We start from the raw sequence: 20,817 nt of genomic DNA, 5'->3' as shown, positions 1-20,817 counted from the left end.
TAGCTTTTTCAGAAAACTGTCAGGATGTAGAAGACATTTTTAGAATCTGATCTCAAGATATTTCTCACAAGTCAGCGCCACTTCCTTCTCATATATATTTCCGGGGCTCTGTGCCTTCATTGATAGTGGAAAGTGGAGACAGACGGGGAAACGAGAGTAGAGAGACGAGGAGTGACGTAACAGTTTGTGGGGAACGGGACTCGAACCCACTACGGTCGCATCGAAAAATCGTGAAAACGTGTTGCAAATCTTTGAATATATATTCTTTCAGAGCGAGTGTTTTGATTGAACTCTTTGAAATTTTTGTTTCTGGGGGTCTTGGGAACAACATATTTTCAGATGGGGGTCGGCGGCCAATTTCATATATTTCTTGGGGTCCTTGACATGTTTGAGGACGGCTGACATAGAAACACGCGCGCGCACTTTTCTTGTGGGCACGTTGGTGAGGCACAGCGGAGACGCCGAGACGGGAGCGCAAAATTAATTATCCGACTTTACAATATTATGCTATTATCATCCATAGATGATCGCATCATCATATAAAATCATTATGCACATGATGCCATGTTAGCTACAGTTTATAGAGCATGCTGAGCTACAGGTATGTGTTTAATGTTGAAGTATTAGGCTATTTATATTTAGACGAGATGAAGAAAGCCCCCAGTCGGATCCCCACAGACAGACAGACACAAACACAGACAGACAGACAGACAGACAGACAGACAGACAGACAGACAGACAGACAGACAGACAGACAGACAGACAGACAGACAGACAGACAGACAGACAGACAGACAGACAGACAGACAGACAGACAGACAGACAGACAGACAGACAGACTATTATGTACACTGCAGTGGAGAATTTCAGGCTAGAAGGCTTTCTTACCTTTATTTGTAGTTGTTACGTCCCCACCGAAGAGGTCCAGGTGTTATTTTGGGCAAAGTGCATTATTGGCTATTTCCCCTACCATAAGCCCTCAATGAATTGAATTGAATTGCATTGAATTGAATGGGGCATTGGGTTGTTGTGCTATTTTGCTTATTTCCATCGCTCAAAAATAAAAATAATTGTATATATCCTCTCTTCATAATGTAAATAGTATCCCAAGCGGCATACTTATTTGCTGTAGATGGAAATAAGCAAATTAGCACAAAAACCCAACCCCCATTAAGGGCTTATGGTAGGGGAAATAGCCAATAATGCGCTTTTGCACAAAATAACAAGCAATTGATTGATGTGCTCGTCTGACCATATTTCGATGAGTGCTTCAGTCTCCTCATTCGACCACGTCTATCCACGGTAACGGGACATCTTTGCGCTGCGTAAAAAATATGCCTTCCATCCGTCTCCAACTGTGTTTACTCCTCATACTCCTCATTTCCTTTATTTGATGCGGATTGCATTCACACCTGCAGTGAATCCAAGTCGGGTTGGTGCCTGGAAGCGAAGCGAAATGGCACTTCTCATTGAAACCTTTGCTATCCATCGTATGACGACGTGTATATAGGGCTCGAGTGGAACAACTGTTGGAAAGATTATGATCGTCGGTTGACAATTATATTAACCCGTTCAGGACGGGAACCCCTTTTGGTGTTTTAAGCATTTGTTATACTTTAGCTGCTGAAGAAATAGCGCGGCACCGAGTGCCGCACTATGAAAACGTTTTGTCATTTTTTTCAGATGGCGGCCAATTATAAAAGTATATTTTGGGGTTCTTGACATGAAATACTGTAGTTTGAGAACCACTGACATAGAAAAATAAGGTTTTTCCAGAAAACTGTCAGGATTTAGAAGACATTTTGTAGAATCGACCTCGGGTCTAAATGGGTTTTAATAACCCATTCTGGGCGGGAACCCCTTTTGGTGTTTTAACTAAGCATTATGTTATACTTTAGCTATTGAAAAATAGCAGATCTACAAGCTCATAGCGCGCCACCGAGTGGCGCGCTACGAGCTTGTAGGTCTGCTATTTTTGAAAAATCGTGAAAATGCAGCACAAATCTTTGAATATATATTCTTTCAGAAGACCTTTTTTTTATTTCGACGTCAGGCCTAAATGGGTTGAAGATGTGCAAATGTTTGTAACAACGAGACCTTTGGCTTCTTTCCAGGTTTTGTTTTAAAATGTCTGTAATAACGAGACCTTTGGCTTCTTCCCAGGTTTGTTTTAAGAGTGGCTACAGTGAGGATGAGAATGAAGAGCAGCCCTCACGACTTTAAACCACTCCCCCTCCCACCCCCAGCCCCGCCCCCCACCGCCACCCCACCCCCACCCCCCCAGCCGCCGACCTCTACCAACAAGTCCACCACCCCTGAGCGCAAATCTTACCAACTCGATGAATGTTGACCTGTATTTATGAGCTGTATTAAAAGTGTATTATAATTAAAGAAAAAAAAAGTATGAGTTTAAAGATTTTGTACATTTGTACTTGAATTATGTCTAGATGTATATTTTCACTAAAGGTTGTATTGTACAAAAAGCCATAAAAGTACCACTTGAATGCATACATAACATTTTTTTCTTTTTTTAATTTCCTTTTTTGAATGAATTATGGAAAATGTGTATCGAGGATAATTTTTTTCTTTTACGTTTTTTCCTAGTGTCCTCCCCAGAAGCACAGTACCAGTAGTCTTTTTTTGTTGGGTTTTTTTTGTTTGTTTTTTTAGTTTTTCTCTTTATGTAGCATATGGCCTTTGTTTTGTATGTGCTTTGTATGTCTGACTGTTGTTATTGATTTTGGCCAATGTGACGTGTTTTTAAGTACATCAAGTTCGCCTTGTTCCATGCTACCCCTCCCTCCTCCTCCTAAATCCCCCTAAACAACCCCTCAAGTAAGTCTGAATGAAAGAAAAGGCATGGTGGGGTTCCACGTGAACCGAGGGGTGGTCGCCAGGGTGGAGGTCTCTATCCAATCTAAAGGTTTCCATGTTTATGCCATGCTGCTTATTAAACGTATCCGTTTGTTCCCCCCCTGACCTACGTTACGCCTTTTTAGGGTCGAACGACACGAGCGAGGTGGTTGTTTTTGAACGTCTGCAGTGCTACCACCATAATCCCTCTCCCTACCCTTGTCCCGTAGGACTGGAAGGGTACGTACTGTAATAACGGACGGCTGATGGCGATATTAGGCTGCTTGTGTGTGGATATTATTATTGGCATAAGCAAAAAAAATGGTGATTTCATGATGCATGCGGTCAGTGACGGTGAGCATTCCTGCCACCCTTATTTAGTCATGTTTAGACCTGAAGGGGGCGCAGAAGACTACTTCACATTTTGATGGCTGTTTTATGTTTCCTTTTGGGGGGCCCACGATTGTTTAGTACATGACGTGTGTGTGTTATGATATTCACTCACAGGGGGACATCTAATGCTAATTCATTTCCCGGATGTCTTGATTCGAATCCTTATAGTCTCCACTTGAGCCTTTTTTTTTTTTTTTTTTTTTTTCTTGAAATGAGTGCATGTGTGATTCAGAAATCCTTCCCAATGAACGGTTCTATTACAGTAACAGTCCAGTCCATATTATAACTTGTCAGAAGTAAGAGAGTTGACTGTGAACGTCGGTTAAATAAGGACGAGGACAGCGGCGATGAAGCGGTGATCTGAGAACTGTCTCGCGGTTGAAGCAGGCTTGATTTAGCCTGGCTAATAAGCCAGACCGAATCAGCCGTTGGCAAAGAAAAATTGCCTGCCGGCGGATTACGGTCTGGAGAGGCTCATTTGTACGCCCATTTCCTACACCAGAGAACTGGTGTGGCCAATCGGGACACAGTATGCAATATGGGCGGGCTTTGGTACAGTGACGTTCAATGCTTGAGACCTTTGACTGACAGTAGCTCTGACCAATTGCGTCAAAGAGAAAATGTTTGAACCTGCCCCCCGGGAAACAAGATCCATACACAGCATCTCCAGACTCAAATACCACACGACAGTGTGATTTGAGTCTGGCTTATTAGCCAGGCTAGGCTTGATTCACACAAACACAATTGCTTTCATATCGAACTAGCGTCAACGTTCAGAATGAGTAAAGAAGAGACATTTTTACCTAATGCACCTTTTGCCTGTTGATGATCATAGATAGCACAGTGCCTATCAGTTCTTACTCCATTTTGTCGAATCCAATAATTATTTTAACCACTTTAACCCCTATTTATCATTCTAGGATATAAATATATATAATTTTAGAAAATTGCAGATCTACGAGCCTATGAGTGCTGTGTGAGCTGGAAGTTCGGCTGTTTTCTAAATGATTTCAAAACAATTTTGAAATGTTTGAAGTGGTTAAAAAGAAGAATCATTCCTACTCCTAAAAATCCGTCAAGAATTCCATCCGTTTCACTTTCATAGGAATTTCTCGTGTTTGTAATGTGGATACTAGGATGCGATAACAAGACAAATGATACAACTCTCCAGCCTGTACAGAGAACCCTAAGCCTGCATAATACTTATGTCCTGGAAAATGCAACGACTTGTAGAATAACATTTTGTGTTCCACTTCCATTACGCATTAATGGGAGTCGGCCGGCTCCTTCCAGGTCAACCAGTCGCGGTCAAGTTAATTAAGCTGTGTGTTATCGTAATGATAGACCATGTCACAGTTGGTCAATATAATGTACTTGTCTATATTTGCAGTTCAGATGCATCTTAAGCCATTTTGACAATTGATCTGATGAGACAAAGGTATAATTTTATCCTTACCTGCCCCCTGCCCACTCCTGTTTTAATGCTGTGAAAACCAGACGTGGATCTGATGGCTTTGTGTGTGCATATTATACTGTATCTATAACCCATGGACAACAATTGATTTATGTCAACTTAAGTTAATTTTGTCATATTATTAATTATAATACAAGTCTAAATTGGCCACACTCATTTTTTCAGTAAGGGTTCAAGTATCTAAACCGGTCAAAATGTCTACGCAGACTTTTCTGAATTTCTGTTCACAATTGGAAAACAGTAGTGACCACATTTTGATCGTATTAAAAGGCACAGGCGCTTGAATTCCAATTTTTAGAAACTCGGTGTCACGCTCATTTTGAAAATGGTACAGTTGTAGATCTCGAAAGTTTCGAACGGATTTCAAAATGACTTGGGGTGGTTTTTGGAATCCTAGTCCCTTAACAGTACATTCCATTTTGTCAGGTCAGGACCGTCACAGTGCATCGAGCTCCAGTGGTTTGGCTTGTCATCACTTGAGTTTCTAAGTGTCTTGCTATAAACATATACAGTATATATATAAATATATTTTTTTGTTTTTTTTTTTGTTTTTGTTTTCTCTCAGGCACATTTCAAAGCCAATTTTTTCTCGCGGATGTAGATTTTAGCCTTTTAGCTGTTAGCCTCAAAAACCTTGTAAATTAATGTATTTCTAACATGTACCTAAGCTTTTTTTTTTATTTCACACACACACACACACACACACACACACACACACACACACACACACACACACACGCACACAAAATGGTACACGAGGAAAAAGGTGTTTGCCATCCATATAGCAGTAAAGAAATGTTTAGTTTCATTGCACTAAGGTGTACTTCGACAATGGCTATAGGATGTGTCTTTTACCCCTTTTGCAAATGATACCAAAAGCACGATTAAACAAACAAATTATATCATTTGTTTGTCCTTATCCCTAAACAACTTAACAAGAAGACTGACAGCCTTTATTCCACGCACCTCAACTATCATCTGTTACATCCCAAAACAGCTCAAAACAAACGTTTGGTTTTGTTTTAAAACCTCTGTCCTTCCTTCCATTCTGATAGACGTCCTACACACTTTAAAAAGGAACTTTAAACAGCTCAATTTTTTTTTGAATGTCTGCACTAAGTGCATTGTATTGCCTGTTTAAAAAGAAAAGGAAAGTAAAGGAGTAAAAAGAAAAAAAAGTAAAAAAAAAAAAAAAGAAAATACATATGTTTTATTATTCAAGCATGTATTGGTTTGTAAAACTTCAGGTTCCTTGTATATGTAAAAATGCTGATCTTCTAGTGCCAACATATCACACTGGTACCTGAGGATATAACTTTATAGATGACCAGATGACTGTCCTGTTTGAATACGACTATCTCCTTCCCTCCTGCCTTCATCTAATGTAATGAATAGTGATGACGGTGCCCCCGACGCACGCACGCACGGTCGCACGCACGCACGTACGTGCACACAACCCAAAACATAAAACGATGGGGTGTCTCACTCACCAGAGGTATTTGAAAAGGCAGAGAGATGTCTGTCGTGGATTGTATATCACTGAATATATATACCCGGTTGTGAGATAATGACTATACCGATATATCATCGCAAGCTATAACCCGGTGCTTCGCTTTTTATCATCAGTCCAGACTCGTCCGATCAGATCAATGATATTCCCCCCCCCCCCCCCCCCGGAGGGAAGGAAGGACTGATGTATTTTCTTGGTATTCAAACAGGGTCCTTGACTTATTTTTATTTTCTTCTTCTCTCTCTCTCTTTTTTTATTTTTATTTGTACAGTCATGTCGTTCAACCACTGCAGTCATTGTAATTCTTGTACAAGTTGTATCACTGGTTGTTGTACCATATCTGACATTTGTAATTATGAAATAATACACTGCCGTTTGTATAAAAAAAAAAAAAGACTTATTGTCTCTTTGTGTGTGTGTGTGTGTGTGTGTGTGTGTGTGTGTGTGTGTGTGTGTGTGTGTGTGTGTGTGTGTGTGTGTGTGTGTGTGTGTGTGTGTGTGTGTGTGTGTGTGTGTGTGTGTGTGTGTGTGTGTGTGTGATGGGGGCTATTTTGATCCCAACTGAATTGATTGATTGAATACTTTATTAATGGTTTGAAGAAAGAATCACATACTGTACAAGTACAGTTCAATTCAAGGTCTGCTAAGAGGATATAAACCCATATAGAGAGCCTATATGGCTTGTTTCCATTGGGGTCCTTCATATTATATTCAATTCATAGGAATGAACTTGCCAATTTTACACTTGATGGTGGCTGGATATCATGCGGTTGCATCGATACAGCTGTAGGTATAGAGGGTATGCGCATGCTTAAAGTGAATGGCACATCGAGTGGCAAAGCAACATGCAAAGTGAGTTTAACGTTGTTTAATGTTGTTTAATGCAGTCAGATAGGACTTTTATGTGTGGATGTATGGGCTGTCAAGGCCAGGAAAGTAGTTTTTGCCACTCAGTAGGCGTTCCTGCATAACTTCCTGGTTTGATGATGATGTCACGGTCTCTCGAGACTGAAGGCCGCTACTACTACTACCACCACCCTCTATAGAGCGTCGCAGTCCCGCCTCCTACCCTGGCCCAGGAAATGAAACCCAATGCATTATTCTCATAGACATTTCGTAAAGTATTTATTTAAAGACGGTTACGCCGCGGACAAAGCCAACTCGAGTCGTGACAACTCATGACAACACAAACAATATTTTGGACCAAACAAATAATTACAAAGAAGAAAAACAACAAAAAAAGTGTTGTAACCTGCCGTTTTTTTCTTCTTTCTAATTATTTGTTTGGTCCAAAATATTGTTTGTGTTGTCATGAGTTGTCACGACTCGAGTTGGCTTTGTCCGCGGCGTAACCGTCTTTAAATAAATACTTTACGAAATGTCTATGAGAATAATGCATTGGGTTTCATTTCCTGGGCCAGGGTAGGAGGCGGGACCGCGACGCTCTATAGTGCATTGTATTGACAGTGACACTGGGAAATTCAAATTCATTCTGGCTACCTGCGGGACAGTGGTTTCCAAACCTTTTCATGTCAAGGACCCCCAAATTGACACTATAATTAGCCAGTGGACCCCCCATTTGAAAAGATATGCCAGGGACCCCCCATAAGAGAAGATTTTTACGGCTCTAGCAGTGATTCTCAACCCGTTTAATTTCAAGGACCCCCAGTTTGACATGCATTTGTCTACGGACCCCCCATTTAATGGCATTTCTATCTCTCTGGGACCCTCAATTCAAATTGTAAAATCAATGTTAATTTAACTCTGAGGGTGTACAAATGGAACCAAATGGACCTGGGCCGTTGGGGTCCATTTTTTTTCATTCATTCACGTTTTATTTATTCTCGAAATTACACTGAGTAATTAAACTCATTTTCAGTGTCGTTGAGTAATACAATATCATATAAAAACAAGTCACAATATATGAAGATCAGGAAAAGGAAAACAAAAGGTATACATGTGAATTACACATAGGTAGAAGCTAAGACAAATTTCAAAACTATCTAAAAACAGTTACATATTGTGGCGATCTGTATTCTGTATGCTCACCAGGGCTTTAAAACGACTCAGGGGTGCCAATGAGGTCAATTTTAATGTAGTTTGCAGGTCATTCCATGTATTAGGTAACCTGACTCCGCCAGATGGGGCAGCAGAGAGTACACTGGGTTTCCCCCGGAACCCAGTGTACTCTCTGCTGCCCCATCTGGCGGAGTCAGGTTATGTATTAGGGCCACAGAAGCTATAAAAGCAGATCTACCAAGTCCAGAGTTAACTTTTGCTACCTTGAATTTGGGAAATGACTTCTGACAGAGTCCCATTTCAGAAATGATGAGATGTATTTAGGACAATCTCCAAGCATGGCTTTATACAAGAACAGGTGCCCAATGCAGTTGTCTCTCTGTCAGGGAGGACCATCCAACCTTGTTTTATAAGATACAATGGTGAGTACCATAGCTATGGCGGCGGTGGCTCAGGGGTAGAGTGGCTGGATGGTAACCGCAAGGTTGCCTGTTCGAACTCGGGCTCCCCCAGAGTTAGTATCGAAGTGTCCTTGAGCAAGACACTGAACCCCAAATTGCTCCCGATGTGCTGGCTAGTGCCTTGCATGGTTTCTTCCGCCATCGGTGTATGAATGTGTGTGTGAATGGGTGAATTGATGCACAATCTATGTAAAGCACCTTGGATAAAAGGCGCTATATAAATGCACCATTTACCATTTACCATTTATTTATTACCTGTAGCCTAATAAATCAAATCGAGTGATAAACAGAGTATAGGGATTTAAGAGTCGATTCTGCTGCATGTCTGTCCCCATAATCCAAGACAGACAGGAACACTGCCTCAACTACCCTCTTTCTGCTAATGACAGGAAAACTGTCTTTATTTCTATACAAAAAGCCAATTTTCTGTCGCGATTTACCAGCAAGGACCTCTACATGGTGTTTCAAAGCAAGTCTCTCATCAATCCAAATACCAAGATATTTATACTCTGTGACTCTTTCGATATCAACTCCATTCATAGAAGATATGCGAATGTCATTGTAGGAGATATGTTTGGCTCTGGAGAACAACATTAATTTAGTTTTGCTGATGTTCAACATCACCCATAAGGGTCCATTTGGTTCCAAACTATCAATTAGCTGGGGACCCCCTGGAACTCCCTCAAGGACCCCTGGGGGTCCCCGGACCCCACTTTGGGAACCACTGCACTGCACGCCAGAGAAGACTGCACACATTCTCAGCAGCAGGGTTGTTTTTGGCAGCAAATTTTGATTTAGTTTTAATCATAGTCTTTTGAATCATTTTCATTTAGTTTTAGTCACCTGGAATGTTTTAGTGTTAATCTAGTTTTAGTCAACGATACGATTTTAGTCCACTAAAATGTGTTTTGGTGGGCCTTGATGGCATCGTAATGGGTTATTTTACACATGCTGAAAATAGCCGATCTACAAGCTCACAACATCAAGGCTTAGTTTTTATCTAGTTTATATTTCGTTTTCATCACCCCAAAAAAGGTAGACAACAATCACGTCATAGTTTCATTAGTCGACGAAATCAGCTCAGCAGCAACCAACCCCGTGACTCTCAAAAAACAACAACCCGCCCCTCCTCCTCCTCCTCATCGAGCCTCCGATTGGCTCCCTGCGCCCGTCCGTCAGGGACAACTCTCCGCGTGATTAGCCCACTTGCTGCGGCGTGCCCCGCCCCCTGTCAAACTGTCACATCTCCCACTTCCTTGTGTTGAGATTTTGTCAGACAGGACAACAACACAACACACACACATCAAAGAAAAGAAGATGGCTTTTCATCAAGCAGCATCAATTCATTCATTAACGGAGTAAAGGAGCTGTCCAGCACTGAACCCGAGGCGGTTTAGTAGCTGTTAGCTACTAGCTGCCCACTTCCCAGCCATACGAGGCTGCTTTGCTGCTTTTGTCGCCACCGATAAGCTATAACACTCAGCTAGCCCCCCAATTGTAAATATTAGCCAGCTACAGCTAGCTAAGCTAGCTAGCTTAGACTAGGCTGCTGGGGCTGCTAAAATGGCCACCATGGAGAAACTGATGAAGGCCTTTGAGTCTCTGAAGTCATTCCAGCAGCAGCAGGGACCGCCGACCGCCGAGGAGCTGGTCCAGAAACAGTAAGTCAACACTGTCTTGTTCAAAAATGTGCACTGATGTTGTTCCACACAGGCAGCTATAGGTGGTATAGCAACCAGGTTATAACTGGTGCTTTGGTTTACCACAACCAATCTGAAGGAAGCTTGTAGCTAAGCTAAGTGCAAGCTAGTATGTATGGCAAATCAAAATTAATTTACATCTGGTTATTTTATGCTATGTACTCATCGGGTTTGACATGTGTTTTATACATACACCCTCCCCTGACTAAATAACGTTAATTTCTATCTTAACTCGAGTAAACGTTGGTGATGAAATGCGCATGCATGCACCTGCCAGTGCAAGTACAGTAGCTGTCTTAATGGACACAGTCAATCATATAAGCTTCGTTATCACACTCCATTTCTGGCCTTTTAGTTATAATTGTTGATTATAGTAAACGATTCATTGGGATAGGCCTACTACATGTGGCGTTGGAACTGTAACAGTATAGGCTGCTCTGCTGTGATTCGGTTTAGGTTCAATCGATAGACTCTAGTCTAGTCTACAGACAACAGCAGCAGCTTTGATTCACAACATGACGACAGTCGTGTTTCAGGGCTAGGGTTGACACTAAGGTCTCAGAGGCACTTGTGCCCATGTTCTACTTGCCCAAAGGTCATGCTCACTTGCCCGAAAAGAAAATTGTCCGTTATAAAATGATGGGTAACATTTTAATTACTGTTCAATTTAACACTGTCATACCTCATATTTATGCCAAATACCTACAGTACATAGCTATGGATATTATATGACTAAGGGTTCACATTTGTAAGTGTAGCAACAGTGAAAACAGCACATTATAGGTAAACAACAGTGCTCTTATTATTCATTCCACAGACCAGAAGACAGATTGTTGTGTGTTGTGTTTATAGACTGTTGCGTCTGAACTCAAACAAGCACTTGCCAGGTCGGGCAATCTGAAAGCAAACTCCACCTGCCCTGAAGTTTAATTTACCTGCCAGGGACAGGTGGGCAACCCTTGGTGTCAACACCTGGGTATGCTCTTCAGGTTCATTTATTTGTTTGTCCCCGATCGAAGGATGATTATTTGGTGTACAGCAAAACATAGCAGGCAGACATGCCATAAAGACAGTACAAAAGCGCGTGGTGGTACTACACATGGAATTCATAACAATTACAAAAACAATTCATGCAAGAAGCGACAAGTTACCTCCATCGGCATTTAAAGCCTGTATAGACATGGTCACGAAGGAGAACTTATACCAAGGCTATTACTTGTGGTACAAGGAAGCAGCCTGTAGTCAGAGCTGAGGGGATGAGAGTTGTCCGTACGAATGGACTTGGCTTTCTTAAGCACCTGTTTTTGAAAGACTTGATCCAGGCTACTGAAATTTACTCCAGCTATCTTTGTTGTATCTTTGCAGCTATCTTATTGCTCTGTGATGGTAATGGTTGCGTTGAGTGTATGAGTTTGAAGTGAAATGCATAATATTCTATAATGGTACTTATTTATGAGGCGCGATAGCCCCTCCCATGTCCAGCTTTAAGAGTATGTGCAAACAAAAAAATTCTCCTACACAAAACTAAATGACTGGAACATTTTGAGTGTTTGTGTAAACACAAACATTGCGTAACACAAACATTGATGTGGAAGGCGAGGACGCAAATTCTGATTGGCCGGAATTATAGGATATACTGTACGATGATGTACAATGATAAGAGCGCCCTTCACTTCACACGGGTCACGGGTGTGATTTTATTTTAATTTTTTTCCTAAATGGGGAAATTTGTTTTCTCACTCATAATAAATAAGTATAGGTATAAACACCTGAACGTGGCCAGAGTGATCTGTCTTCTGGTCTGTGGAATGTAAAATAACAGCTCTGTTTACCTGTGCTGTGCTGTTTTCACTGTTGCTAGCTACTTAAGAATGTGTGAACCCATAGCTATGTAGGTATTTGGCATAACAATAAGAGGCATGACATTTCATTTCATCACACAGCCCCAGAAAGTAAAAAAATAAAAAGTGTTGAACAGTAATTAAAAAATCACACCTGTGTGAACTGAGTGGTGCAGTTGTTGGAGTGGTTTGCACCAGTGGTTTGCACCACTCATGTCAGTGACGTGACGTCACATACTAACCATGGCAACCATGCTCGTTTGTTTGGTTGCTAACCATAGCAACCATGCTCGTTTTTTTAGTACGAACAAACACGGGTACAAAGCCAGTTGTTGGAGTGGTTTGCACCACTCAAAAATTACATATCATTTTATAATGGACAATTTACTTTTCGGGCAAGTGGGCAAGATCTTTGAGCAAAGTAGAACATGATCTGTATACTTGAACGACGGGCAAACTGCCTCTGAGAACTTAGTGTCCGAAAGGACAGGAGTCACCAGATATCACGCTTGGTCCTTCTTTTTATCACTCCCTTTAGCCTGGGTAGATGAAGAAATGCATGTTTACAGAGCCTCTTAAAAAGCCATTTCAGTTGTTGTTTTTTTGTCTTTGTCTTTTTTTTTTGTCTGCCCGCTCTTTCTTCTTTTTCTCCTTCTGAAATGTACACTCTGAAGCGATATTGCCCTTTGCCCCTGTTAAGTGTTGACTTGATGCCATATGTGGTCCTGAAGAAAGCAAGGATGTTACAGAGACACTGGAGATGGAGTCACTTGGAGGGGGGAGGGAGGGAAGAGGGGTGAACAAAAAAAATCCTGGGAACTGCACTTGTGTCCTATGTATGCATAGAAATGCTGTTGTACTGCTTTTTCCAAATAAAATAAATAATACGAAAAAGCCATTTCAAGCAGTTGCACAGAATGCCCACTAACATGATTTAGCCCTGGACTTATCCCTGGATTGTTCTATAAATCAATTGTGTGTCACATCATTGGTTGTTCTTACAGCCTTGCCATGAAAGAAGAAATAAAAGCCCCGGTTTACGCGATTATCCAGTGGCATGCTCCCACTCCCACATGCCACAGTCCCTGTAACGCTGTCAAAACTCCCACATCCTGGGCATGGCAAAGATGCTTTTTAATCACCCAGAATCCCACTCCTCCCTGGATGGAATCCCTGGCCTAGTCTTCATACACAGGTTGAGATCATGAATGGCACTGTAATCTGATGATGATGATGATGATAATGATGATAATGCAGATCTGTATTCAGCCTTTACAGATCTAGTTTACGTCTCATTGCATTGTGCAGAAGGACGGAGGAAGTTTTGGCAGTAATTAAGGACCATGCCAGTGTTGCATGCCATTATCAACCGGATTGGTTTACATAAACGTCGATCGTGTTTCCCAATAAGATTGCTTTATTTGTGCGATATCGTGTTTCTTTACATTATGTCCATATTCACTAGACATTACACTACAGAATGCACCTGAATTGATTGTTAGTCAATATTGGCTGTAACTCACTGTATTAAGAGCCACTTCAAGCTCAAATTCTAGTTTGAAATCACTTTTTTCTGTATAAAATTTGTTTAACATATATATATATATATTTTTTAAGCATAGTTATTTTCAAAAGGTTGATTTACCTATACTAAGCAAATATAAAGTCTTGTACAGTGCTTTCCACACCATTTCAACATAAATTACTAAAATATACACTTAATATACTTTACGTAAACAAAATGAGTTGGACGGGCTATCTCTGCCAATGGCGAGAAGTCCAAATTAGACTGATATGTTCCTTTAATATCTTAGTATCTAGCCTTAGTTTCTTGTGTCATTATGAGATAAGAGCTTGTGTCTTTGAGGTAAACTTCTGCTTTGGATTGAACTGCCCTTCCTGTCTGAGATTTGGCCCCAGTTAGTTAGTTGAGCAGTGGATTTCTTTCTGGAGAAGGAAGAGGAATCTAAATCTGGTGTCGGACGACGGTGCCTTCTTCATCCTGACATTTCACAAAATGTACTCTTCTTTCTGCCTCTGAACCCTCTCTCTTATCTCCCCTATTCCTTCTCTCCCTGATCTTGTATATTCATATGAATTTCTCCATCCGCTTTCCCGCGTTCAATTCTCATGTTCCCCTACCTCTGCTCTGTACCTCCACAGGAAGAAGGAGCAGGCGACCACAAAGAAGGACAGAGTGACCCACTGCCTGACGATATGCGAGAACATTGTGGCTCAGTCTGTGAGGTAGGCCCCGCAGCATCTGAGCTAGATGCATGCATATGTGAGAAGAACATTGTGGCTCAGTCTGTGAGGTAGGCCCCGCAGCATCTGAGCTAGATGCATTCATATGTGAGAAGAACATTGTGGCTCAGTCTGTGAGGTAGGCCCCGCAGCATCTGAGCTAGATGCATTCATATGTGAGAAGAACATTGTGGCTCAGTCTGTGAGGTAGGCCCCGCAGCATCTGAGCTAGATGCATTAATATGTGAGAAGAACATTGTGGCTCAGTCTGTGAGGTAGGCCCCGCAGCATCTGAGCTAGATGCATTCATATGTGAGAAGAACATTGTGGCTCGGTGTGTGAACTTTCCCGATGGTCCCATCACTAATGGTGGGCCACAGATTTCAGTATCTAGTGGTCCTGCTTGTTTTACTGATGGCAATTAGTAGAGATGTCCCGATACTGTATCGGTATCGGAAAAAGTATCGGATCGGCCCTTATTTGGTCATATGTTTTATGCCCTGCTTTTCTTTTCTTTTTTGTGTAAAGCACTTTGAGCTGCATTTCATGTCATGAAAGGTGCTATACAAATAAAGTTTTATTATTATTATTATTATTATTATTATTTATTATTATTATTATATCGGGTCATATCGGTATCGCGAATATGCCAGTCTAACCACCGATCTGACACAGGGGTAAGGGGTTGACACTATGGCAGGTAAATATAATGTTGGGGCATGTAAAGTGCAAGACTGCAAGTGCACATTTGAGTGAGGAGTCTGCTATAAACACAACACAATATATCTAGCTAGATGGCTATAAACACTATTCCCGGTCGGTGGACTTCAAAATAAGACCTTTTTTATTTTTGTATTATAAATATTATTCTCTGGTATCGGTATCGGCTAACACAAGAATGGTGGTATCGGGATCGGATCGGAAAGTGTATCGGGACATCCCTACTAATTAGGTACCCTGTTTGAAAGGGGCTGATTGCATCATGTAATTCCCAAAGTCATTAGTTGCGGTCCAGATGGAACCATGCACAGAACAAATTGTACATACTGTACCACCGCGGACTGCATGGAGCACAGCCTTGAAGTTCACTGCTGACCAGAGCATTTCATTATGATTAATCAACACATGTCAGACTGTTTCACAGCTCCACAAATACATGATCAATCTGTTGGAGTCCCCTCTGCGTGTGTGTGTGTGTGTGTGTGTGTGTGTGTGTGTGTGTGTGTGTGTGTGTGTGTGTGTGTGTGTGTGTGTGTGTGTGTGTGTGTGTGTGTGTGTGTGTGTGTGTGTGTGTGTGTGTGTGTGTGTGTGTGTGTGTGTGTGTGTGTGTGTGTGTGTGTGTGTGTGTGTGTGTGTGTGTGTGTGTGTGTGTGTGTGATGACTCTCCTCCCTATGCTCTTGTCTCTATGTGTGTGTAATGACTCTCCTCCCTATGCTCTTGTCTCTATGTGTGTGTGTGTAATGACTCTCCTCCCTATGCTCTTGTCTCTATGTGTGTGTGTGTGATGACTCTCCTCCCTATGCTCTTGTCTATATGTGTGTGTGTGATGACTCTCCTCCCTATGCTCTTGTCTATGTGTGTGTGTGTAATGACTCTCCTCCCTATGCTCTTGTCTATGTGTGTGTGTGTGATGACTCTCCTCCCTATGCTCTTGTCTATGTGTGTGTGTGTGTGTGTGTGATGACTCTCCTCCCTATGCTCTTGTCTATGTGTGTGTGTGTGATGACTCTCCTCCCTATGCTCTTGTCTATGTGTGTGTGTGTGTAATGACTCTCCTCCCTATGCTCTTGTCTCTATGTGTGTGTGTGTGTGATGACTCTCCTCCCTATGCTCTTGTCTCTATGTGTGTGTGTGTGTAATGACTCTCCTCCCTATGCTCTTGTCTATGTGTGTGTGTGTGTGTGTGTGTGTGTGTGTGTGATTCTCCTCCCTATGCTCTTGTCTCTATGTGTGTGTGTGTGTAATGACTCTCCTCCCTATGCTCTTGTCTCTATGTGTGTGTGTGTGTGATGACTCTCCTCCCTATGCTCTTGTCTCTATGTGTGTGTGTGTGTAATGACTCTCCTCCCTATGCTCTAGTCTCTATGTGACGGCGGTGGTTCAGGGGTAGAGTGCCTGGATGGTAACCGCAAGGTTGCCAGTTCAAACCCGGGCTCCCCCAGAGTTACTGTCGAAGTGTCCTTGAGCAAGACACTGAACCCCTAATTGCTCCCGATGTGCTAGTTGGTGCCTTGCATGGTTTCCGTTGCCATCATTGTATGAATGTGTGTGTGAATGGGTGAATGTAATGCACAATCTCTGTAAAGCGCCTTGGATAAAGGCGCTATATAAATGCACCATTTACCATTTTATGTGTGTGTGTGTGTGTGTGTATTGACTCCTCCCTGTGCTCTTGTCTCTATGGCTCTGGGATCAGGACGTCTCCAGAGTTCCAGAAGCTCCTGGGCATCGCCATGGAGATGTTCCTGCTCTGCAGCGACGACAGCGAGTCGGACGTGCGGATGGTGGCCGACGAGTGCCTGAACAAAATCATCAAAGTGAGGAGGATGGGACCTGTAATTATATTACGTCAAAAGCATGTTTGCACAATATGGATAAAAAACAAATCACATCGTGAGAGTTGGTGTTTCTTTTTTCATTAGCTTTTTTTGACATGCGGCTTTTGTTAAAAGGATCTCTGGCTAATGAGACAAATATGTTTTAAAACATTATACTTGCCCTCTATTACTAAAAAAATTAAATAAAAACACCTTAAATATTTTCTTAAATAGAGAATCTTTCACTCAATAGGGACTGCTCATGTCGCAAGTTGATGATGTCATATGTCCATGTGTGGTCCAGCCCTATGGAATTATGGAATGCACATGCTAATACAAATATTTAAAATATTGCTTTGATGCTCATATTAACCTTAGGAAGTGTTAAGTTTTTTTATTAGCATATGCATTCCATAATTAATGGGCACATGGGCAATATGACATATGCCCATGTATGACAAGATTCTTTATTTATGAAAGAAATAAAATATTTAAAGGTATATTCAGTGATTTGACTTAATCTAAATATCACTTATTTTTTCTTTTTTTCTGGATAATCCTCCCTACTATAGAGTGTGCTGACCATATAAGGAGTTCCTCCCTGTCCCCAGTGAGCCCCTGGGGTCAAAAAACCCTAGTTTCAGTTTTGGTGGCGGGTGGCAAAGCCTTCATCCAATCAGGATGAGAGGGGCCTTCCTCCAATCACGATCGAGTGGGGGTGGGCCTTGGTGCACATGCTGTTGGCCTGTTGCACTTCCCCCCCACTGTAGAGCGTGCATGTGCACATTTTGTTACCGGGGCGGACTGGGTGGTTTTCCAAATCACTCAAATCACTGAATGCTCCTTTAAGGTGTTTTTATTTTTTTATTTTAGTTGAGGGCAAGTATAATATTTTGAGGCATATTTGTCTTATTAGCCAGGGATCCTTTTAAGGTATTTGGTAGTGGAGGAAATTCTTGTAATTTGAGAACACCTAAGGAAACCGTCAGGAACGTCTTTCCCTTCAGAAAAATAATTTCCTTAACATTTTTGTCTTTCTAATTGCACTTGTCAATCATTGATTTGAATAATGCACAGGTTTGATGTAATATGTGGTATAAAATGCCTTGCCGTGGGATTCTGGAACAATGATTTATGAATGACTCTGTCCAACGCAGGCATTGATGGACTCCAATCTGCCTAGACTACAGCTGGAGCTGTACAAAGAGATTAAAAAGGTATGTTTGTTCGCAAACGATGGATATGACAGCATGAAATGAGTGCTGTTCATCATGTTGGTGTCAAGGGGATGTGCATTCATTTGTGAAAGTGTAAGTGCTATGGTGTTTAACCTTCAAACACCATAGTGTTTTTAACTTTCAGATTTCAAATATAAAGTGCTCACCCCCCGGGGCCACTTATGTTACAATTTAGCACGGGCGAGTATTAGCACCCGTGCATTCTGTATTGTTCATTAAAAAACATTTTAATCCGACCGGGCGACCCGCTATTTTCTCAGTTTTTTCTGTTGGAAGGTGTATTTCACTCTTATAACATTTTAATGTTTTGAGAAAATGGCCACCAATCGGATGAAAATGCTATTTTGTGCTACTTTTGTAAGAATGACAAGTTAATTACAAAACAAGGTAAAATATACGGATTTAAGCGGACAATCAATGTGGCCCTCTGGAGGTAGTGTGGAACTATAGTGGCCCTCTGGAGTGAGTGTGGAACTATAGTGGCCCTCTGGAGGGAGTGTGGAACTATAGTGGCCCTCTGGAGGGAGTGTGGAACTATAGTGGCCCTCTGGAGGGAGTGTGGAACTATAGTGGCCCTCTGGAGAGAGTGTGGAACTATAGTGGCCCTCTGGAGTGAGTGTGGAACTATAGTGGCCCTCTGGAGGGAGTGTGGAACTATAGTGGCCCTCTGGAGGGAGTGTGGAACTATAGTGGCCCTCTGGAGGGAGTGTGGAACTATAGTGGCCCTCTGGAGAGAGTGTGGAACTATAGTGGCCCTCTGGAGTGAGTGTGGAACTATAGTGGCCCTCTGGAGGGAGTGTGGAACTATAGTGGCCCTCTGGAGGGAGTGTGGAACTATAGTGGGCCTCTGGAGGGAGTGTGGAACTATAGTGGGCCTCTGGATGGAGTGTGGAACTATAGTGGCCCTCTGGAGTGAGCGTGGAACTATAGTGGCCCTCTGGAGGGAGCGTGGAACTTTAGTGGCCCTCTGGAGGGAGTGTGGAACTATAGTGGCCCTCTGGAGGGAGTGTGGAACTTTAGTGGCCCTCTGGAGGGAGTGTGGAACTTTAGTGGCCCTCTGGAGGGAGTGTGAAACTTTAGTGGCCCTCTGGAGGGAGTGTGGAACTATAGTGGCCCTCTGGAGGGAGTGTGGAACTTTAGTGGCCCTCTGGAGGGAGTGTGGAACTTTAGTGGCCCTCTGGAGGGAGTGTGGAACTTTAGTGGCCCTCTGGAGGGAGTGTGGAACTATAGTGGCCCTCTGGAGGGAGTGTGGAACTATAGTGGCCCTCTGGAGGGAGTGTGGAACTATAGTGGCCCTCTGGAGGGAGTGTGGAACAATAGTGGCCCTCTGGAGGGAGTGTGGGACTATAGTGGCCTTCTGGAGGGAGTGTGGAACTATAGTGGCCTTCTGGAGGGAGTGTGGAACTATAGTGGCCCTCTGGAGGGAGTGTGGAACTATAGTGGCCCTCTGGAGGGAGTGTGGAACTATAGTGGCCCTCTGGAGGGAGTGTGGAACTATAGTGGCCTTCTGGAGGGAGTGTGGAACTATAGTGGCCCTCTGGAGGGAGTGTGGAACTATAGTGGCCCTCTGGAGGGAGTGTGGAACTATAGTGGCCCTCTCCATCTTCAAAGTTGCCCACTCTATGATGTGAACCATGGCTAATGAATGATGTGTGTGTTATCGTTGGCAGAATGGTGCCTCTCGGAGCCTGAGGGCAGCTCTCTGGAGGTTTGCGGAGCTTGCCCACCTCATCAGACCACAGAAATGCAGGTATAAATGCACATTCCACTGGAAAAGAACTGTTCATTTGTTTTTATTTGCCGTTGTTGCATTGCAGTAGCAGTGTTGTCACAGACGTTCTCTCTCTCTTCTCATGTAATCCATCTCCACACGTGGTGTGGAGATGGATTACATTTCCATTATCATTACAAAACATACATTACCATACATACCACTTCAGCCCTATATACATGTCGACCATTTGAAAATACAAGCTCACCATGCGTCGTGATGCGACTGCTATTTTCAAAATATTTATACATTTTAAATCTTGGACGTACATTTGAAAACGGGACATTGTGCACAATGACTACTTTTAACTTTTGGTACCTTTGATACCAATACCTTTGTACTTTTACTCGATTTTACATTTTGAATTCCGGACTGTTACTTGTAACGGAGTATTTCTATATTGCAGTATTGATACTTTTAACCCATTTTGGGCGGGAACCCCTTTTGGTGTTAGCATTATGTTATGCTTTAGCTATTGAAAAATAGCAGATCTACAAGCTCATAGCGCGCCACCGAGTGGCGCGCTACGAGCTTGTAGGTCTGCTATTTTTGAAAAATCGAAGAACGACTGACATAGAAACATAGCTTTTTCAGAAAACTGTCAGGATGTGGACGACATTTTTAGAATCTGATCTCAGGTCAAAATGGGATAATAACACGTGAGTACTTTTCCCCCGTCACTTTGCTCCACCATCCCTGGGGGCTTTCCTCCAGACCCTAGCTCGTCAACATGTTGCCTTGCATGACCCATTTAGACCTGACGACGCATCTGTGT

At 42.4% G+C, this 20,817-nt stretch overlaps 2 protein-coding genes across 13 annotated transcripts in view; both read left to right on the top strand.

The window, feature by feature from the left end:
• Nucleotides 1-6,489, top strand: part of LOC306921358 (G protein-coupled receptor kinase 5-like) — a 113,508-nt gene extending 107,019 nt beyond the window's left edge. The window contains exon 14 of the mRNA XM_079498469.1: nt 2,164-6,489. Coding sequence (XP_079354595.1) covers nt 2,164-2,223 — 60 coding nt within the window. The 3' untranslated portion in view covers nt 2,224-6,489. The remainder of the gene's footprint in view (nt 1-2,163) is intronic.
• Nucleotides 6,490-10,001: 3,512 nt separating this feature from the next.
• The window catches only part of htt (huntingtin), a 110,242-nt gene continuing 99,426 nt past the window's right edge, over nt 10,002-20,817 (top strand). For 7 of the 12 annotated variants that reach the window (XM_079500273.1, XM_079500280.1, XM_079500271.1 and 4 more), the window contains exons 1-5: nt 10,002-10,371; nt 14,415-14,498; nt 16,913-17,033; nt 18,191-18,250; nt 19,942-20,021. In XM_079500273.1, the coding sequence (XP_079356399.1) occupies nt 10,274-10,371; nt 14,415-14,498; nt 16,913-17,033; nt 18,191-18,250; nt 19,942-20,021 (443 nt within the window). In that variant the 5' untranslated portion in view covers nt 10,002-10,273. Of the gene's footprint in view, nt 10,372-14,414; nt 14,499-16,900; nt 17,034-18,190; nt 18,251-19,941; nt 20,022-20,817 lie in introns of all 12 variants that reach the window. The other 5 variants (XM_079500279.1, XM_079500275.1, XM_079500278.1 and 2 more) reach the window with 1 other exon arrangement.

The sequence above is a fragment of the Electrona antarctica genome (assembly GCF_951216825.1).
Source record: "Electrona antarctica genome assembly, chromosome: 4".
Classification (NCBI taxonomy): Eukaryota; Metazoa; Chordata; class Actinopteri; order Myctophiformes; family Myctophidae; genus Electrona; species Electrona antarctica.
This window is presented reverse-complemented; position numbering and strand designations above follow the sequence as displayed.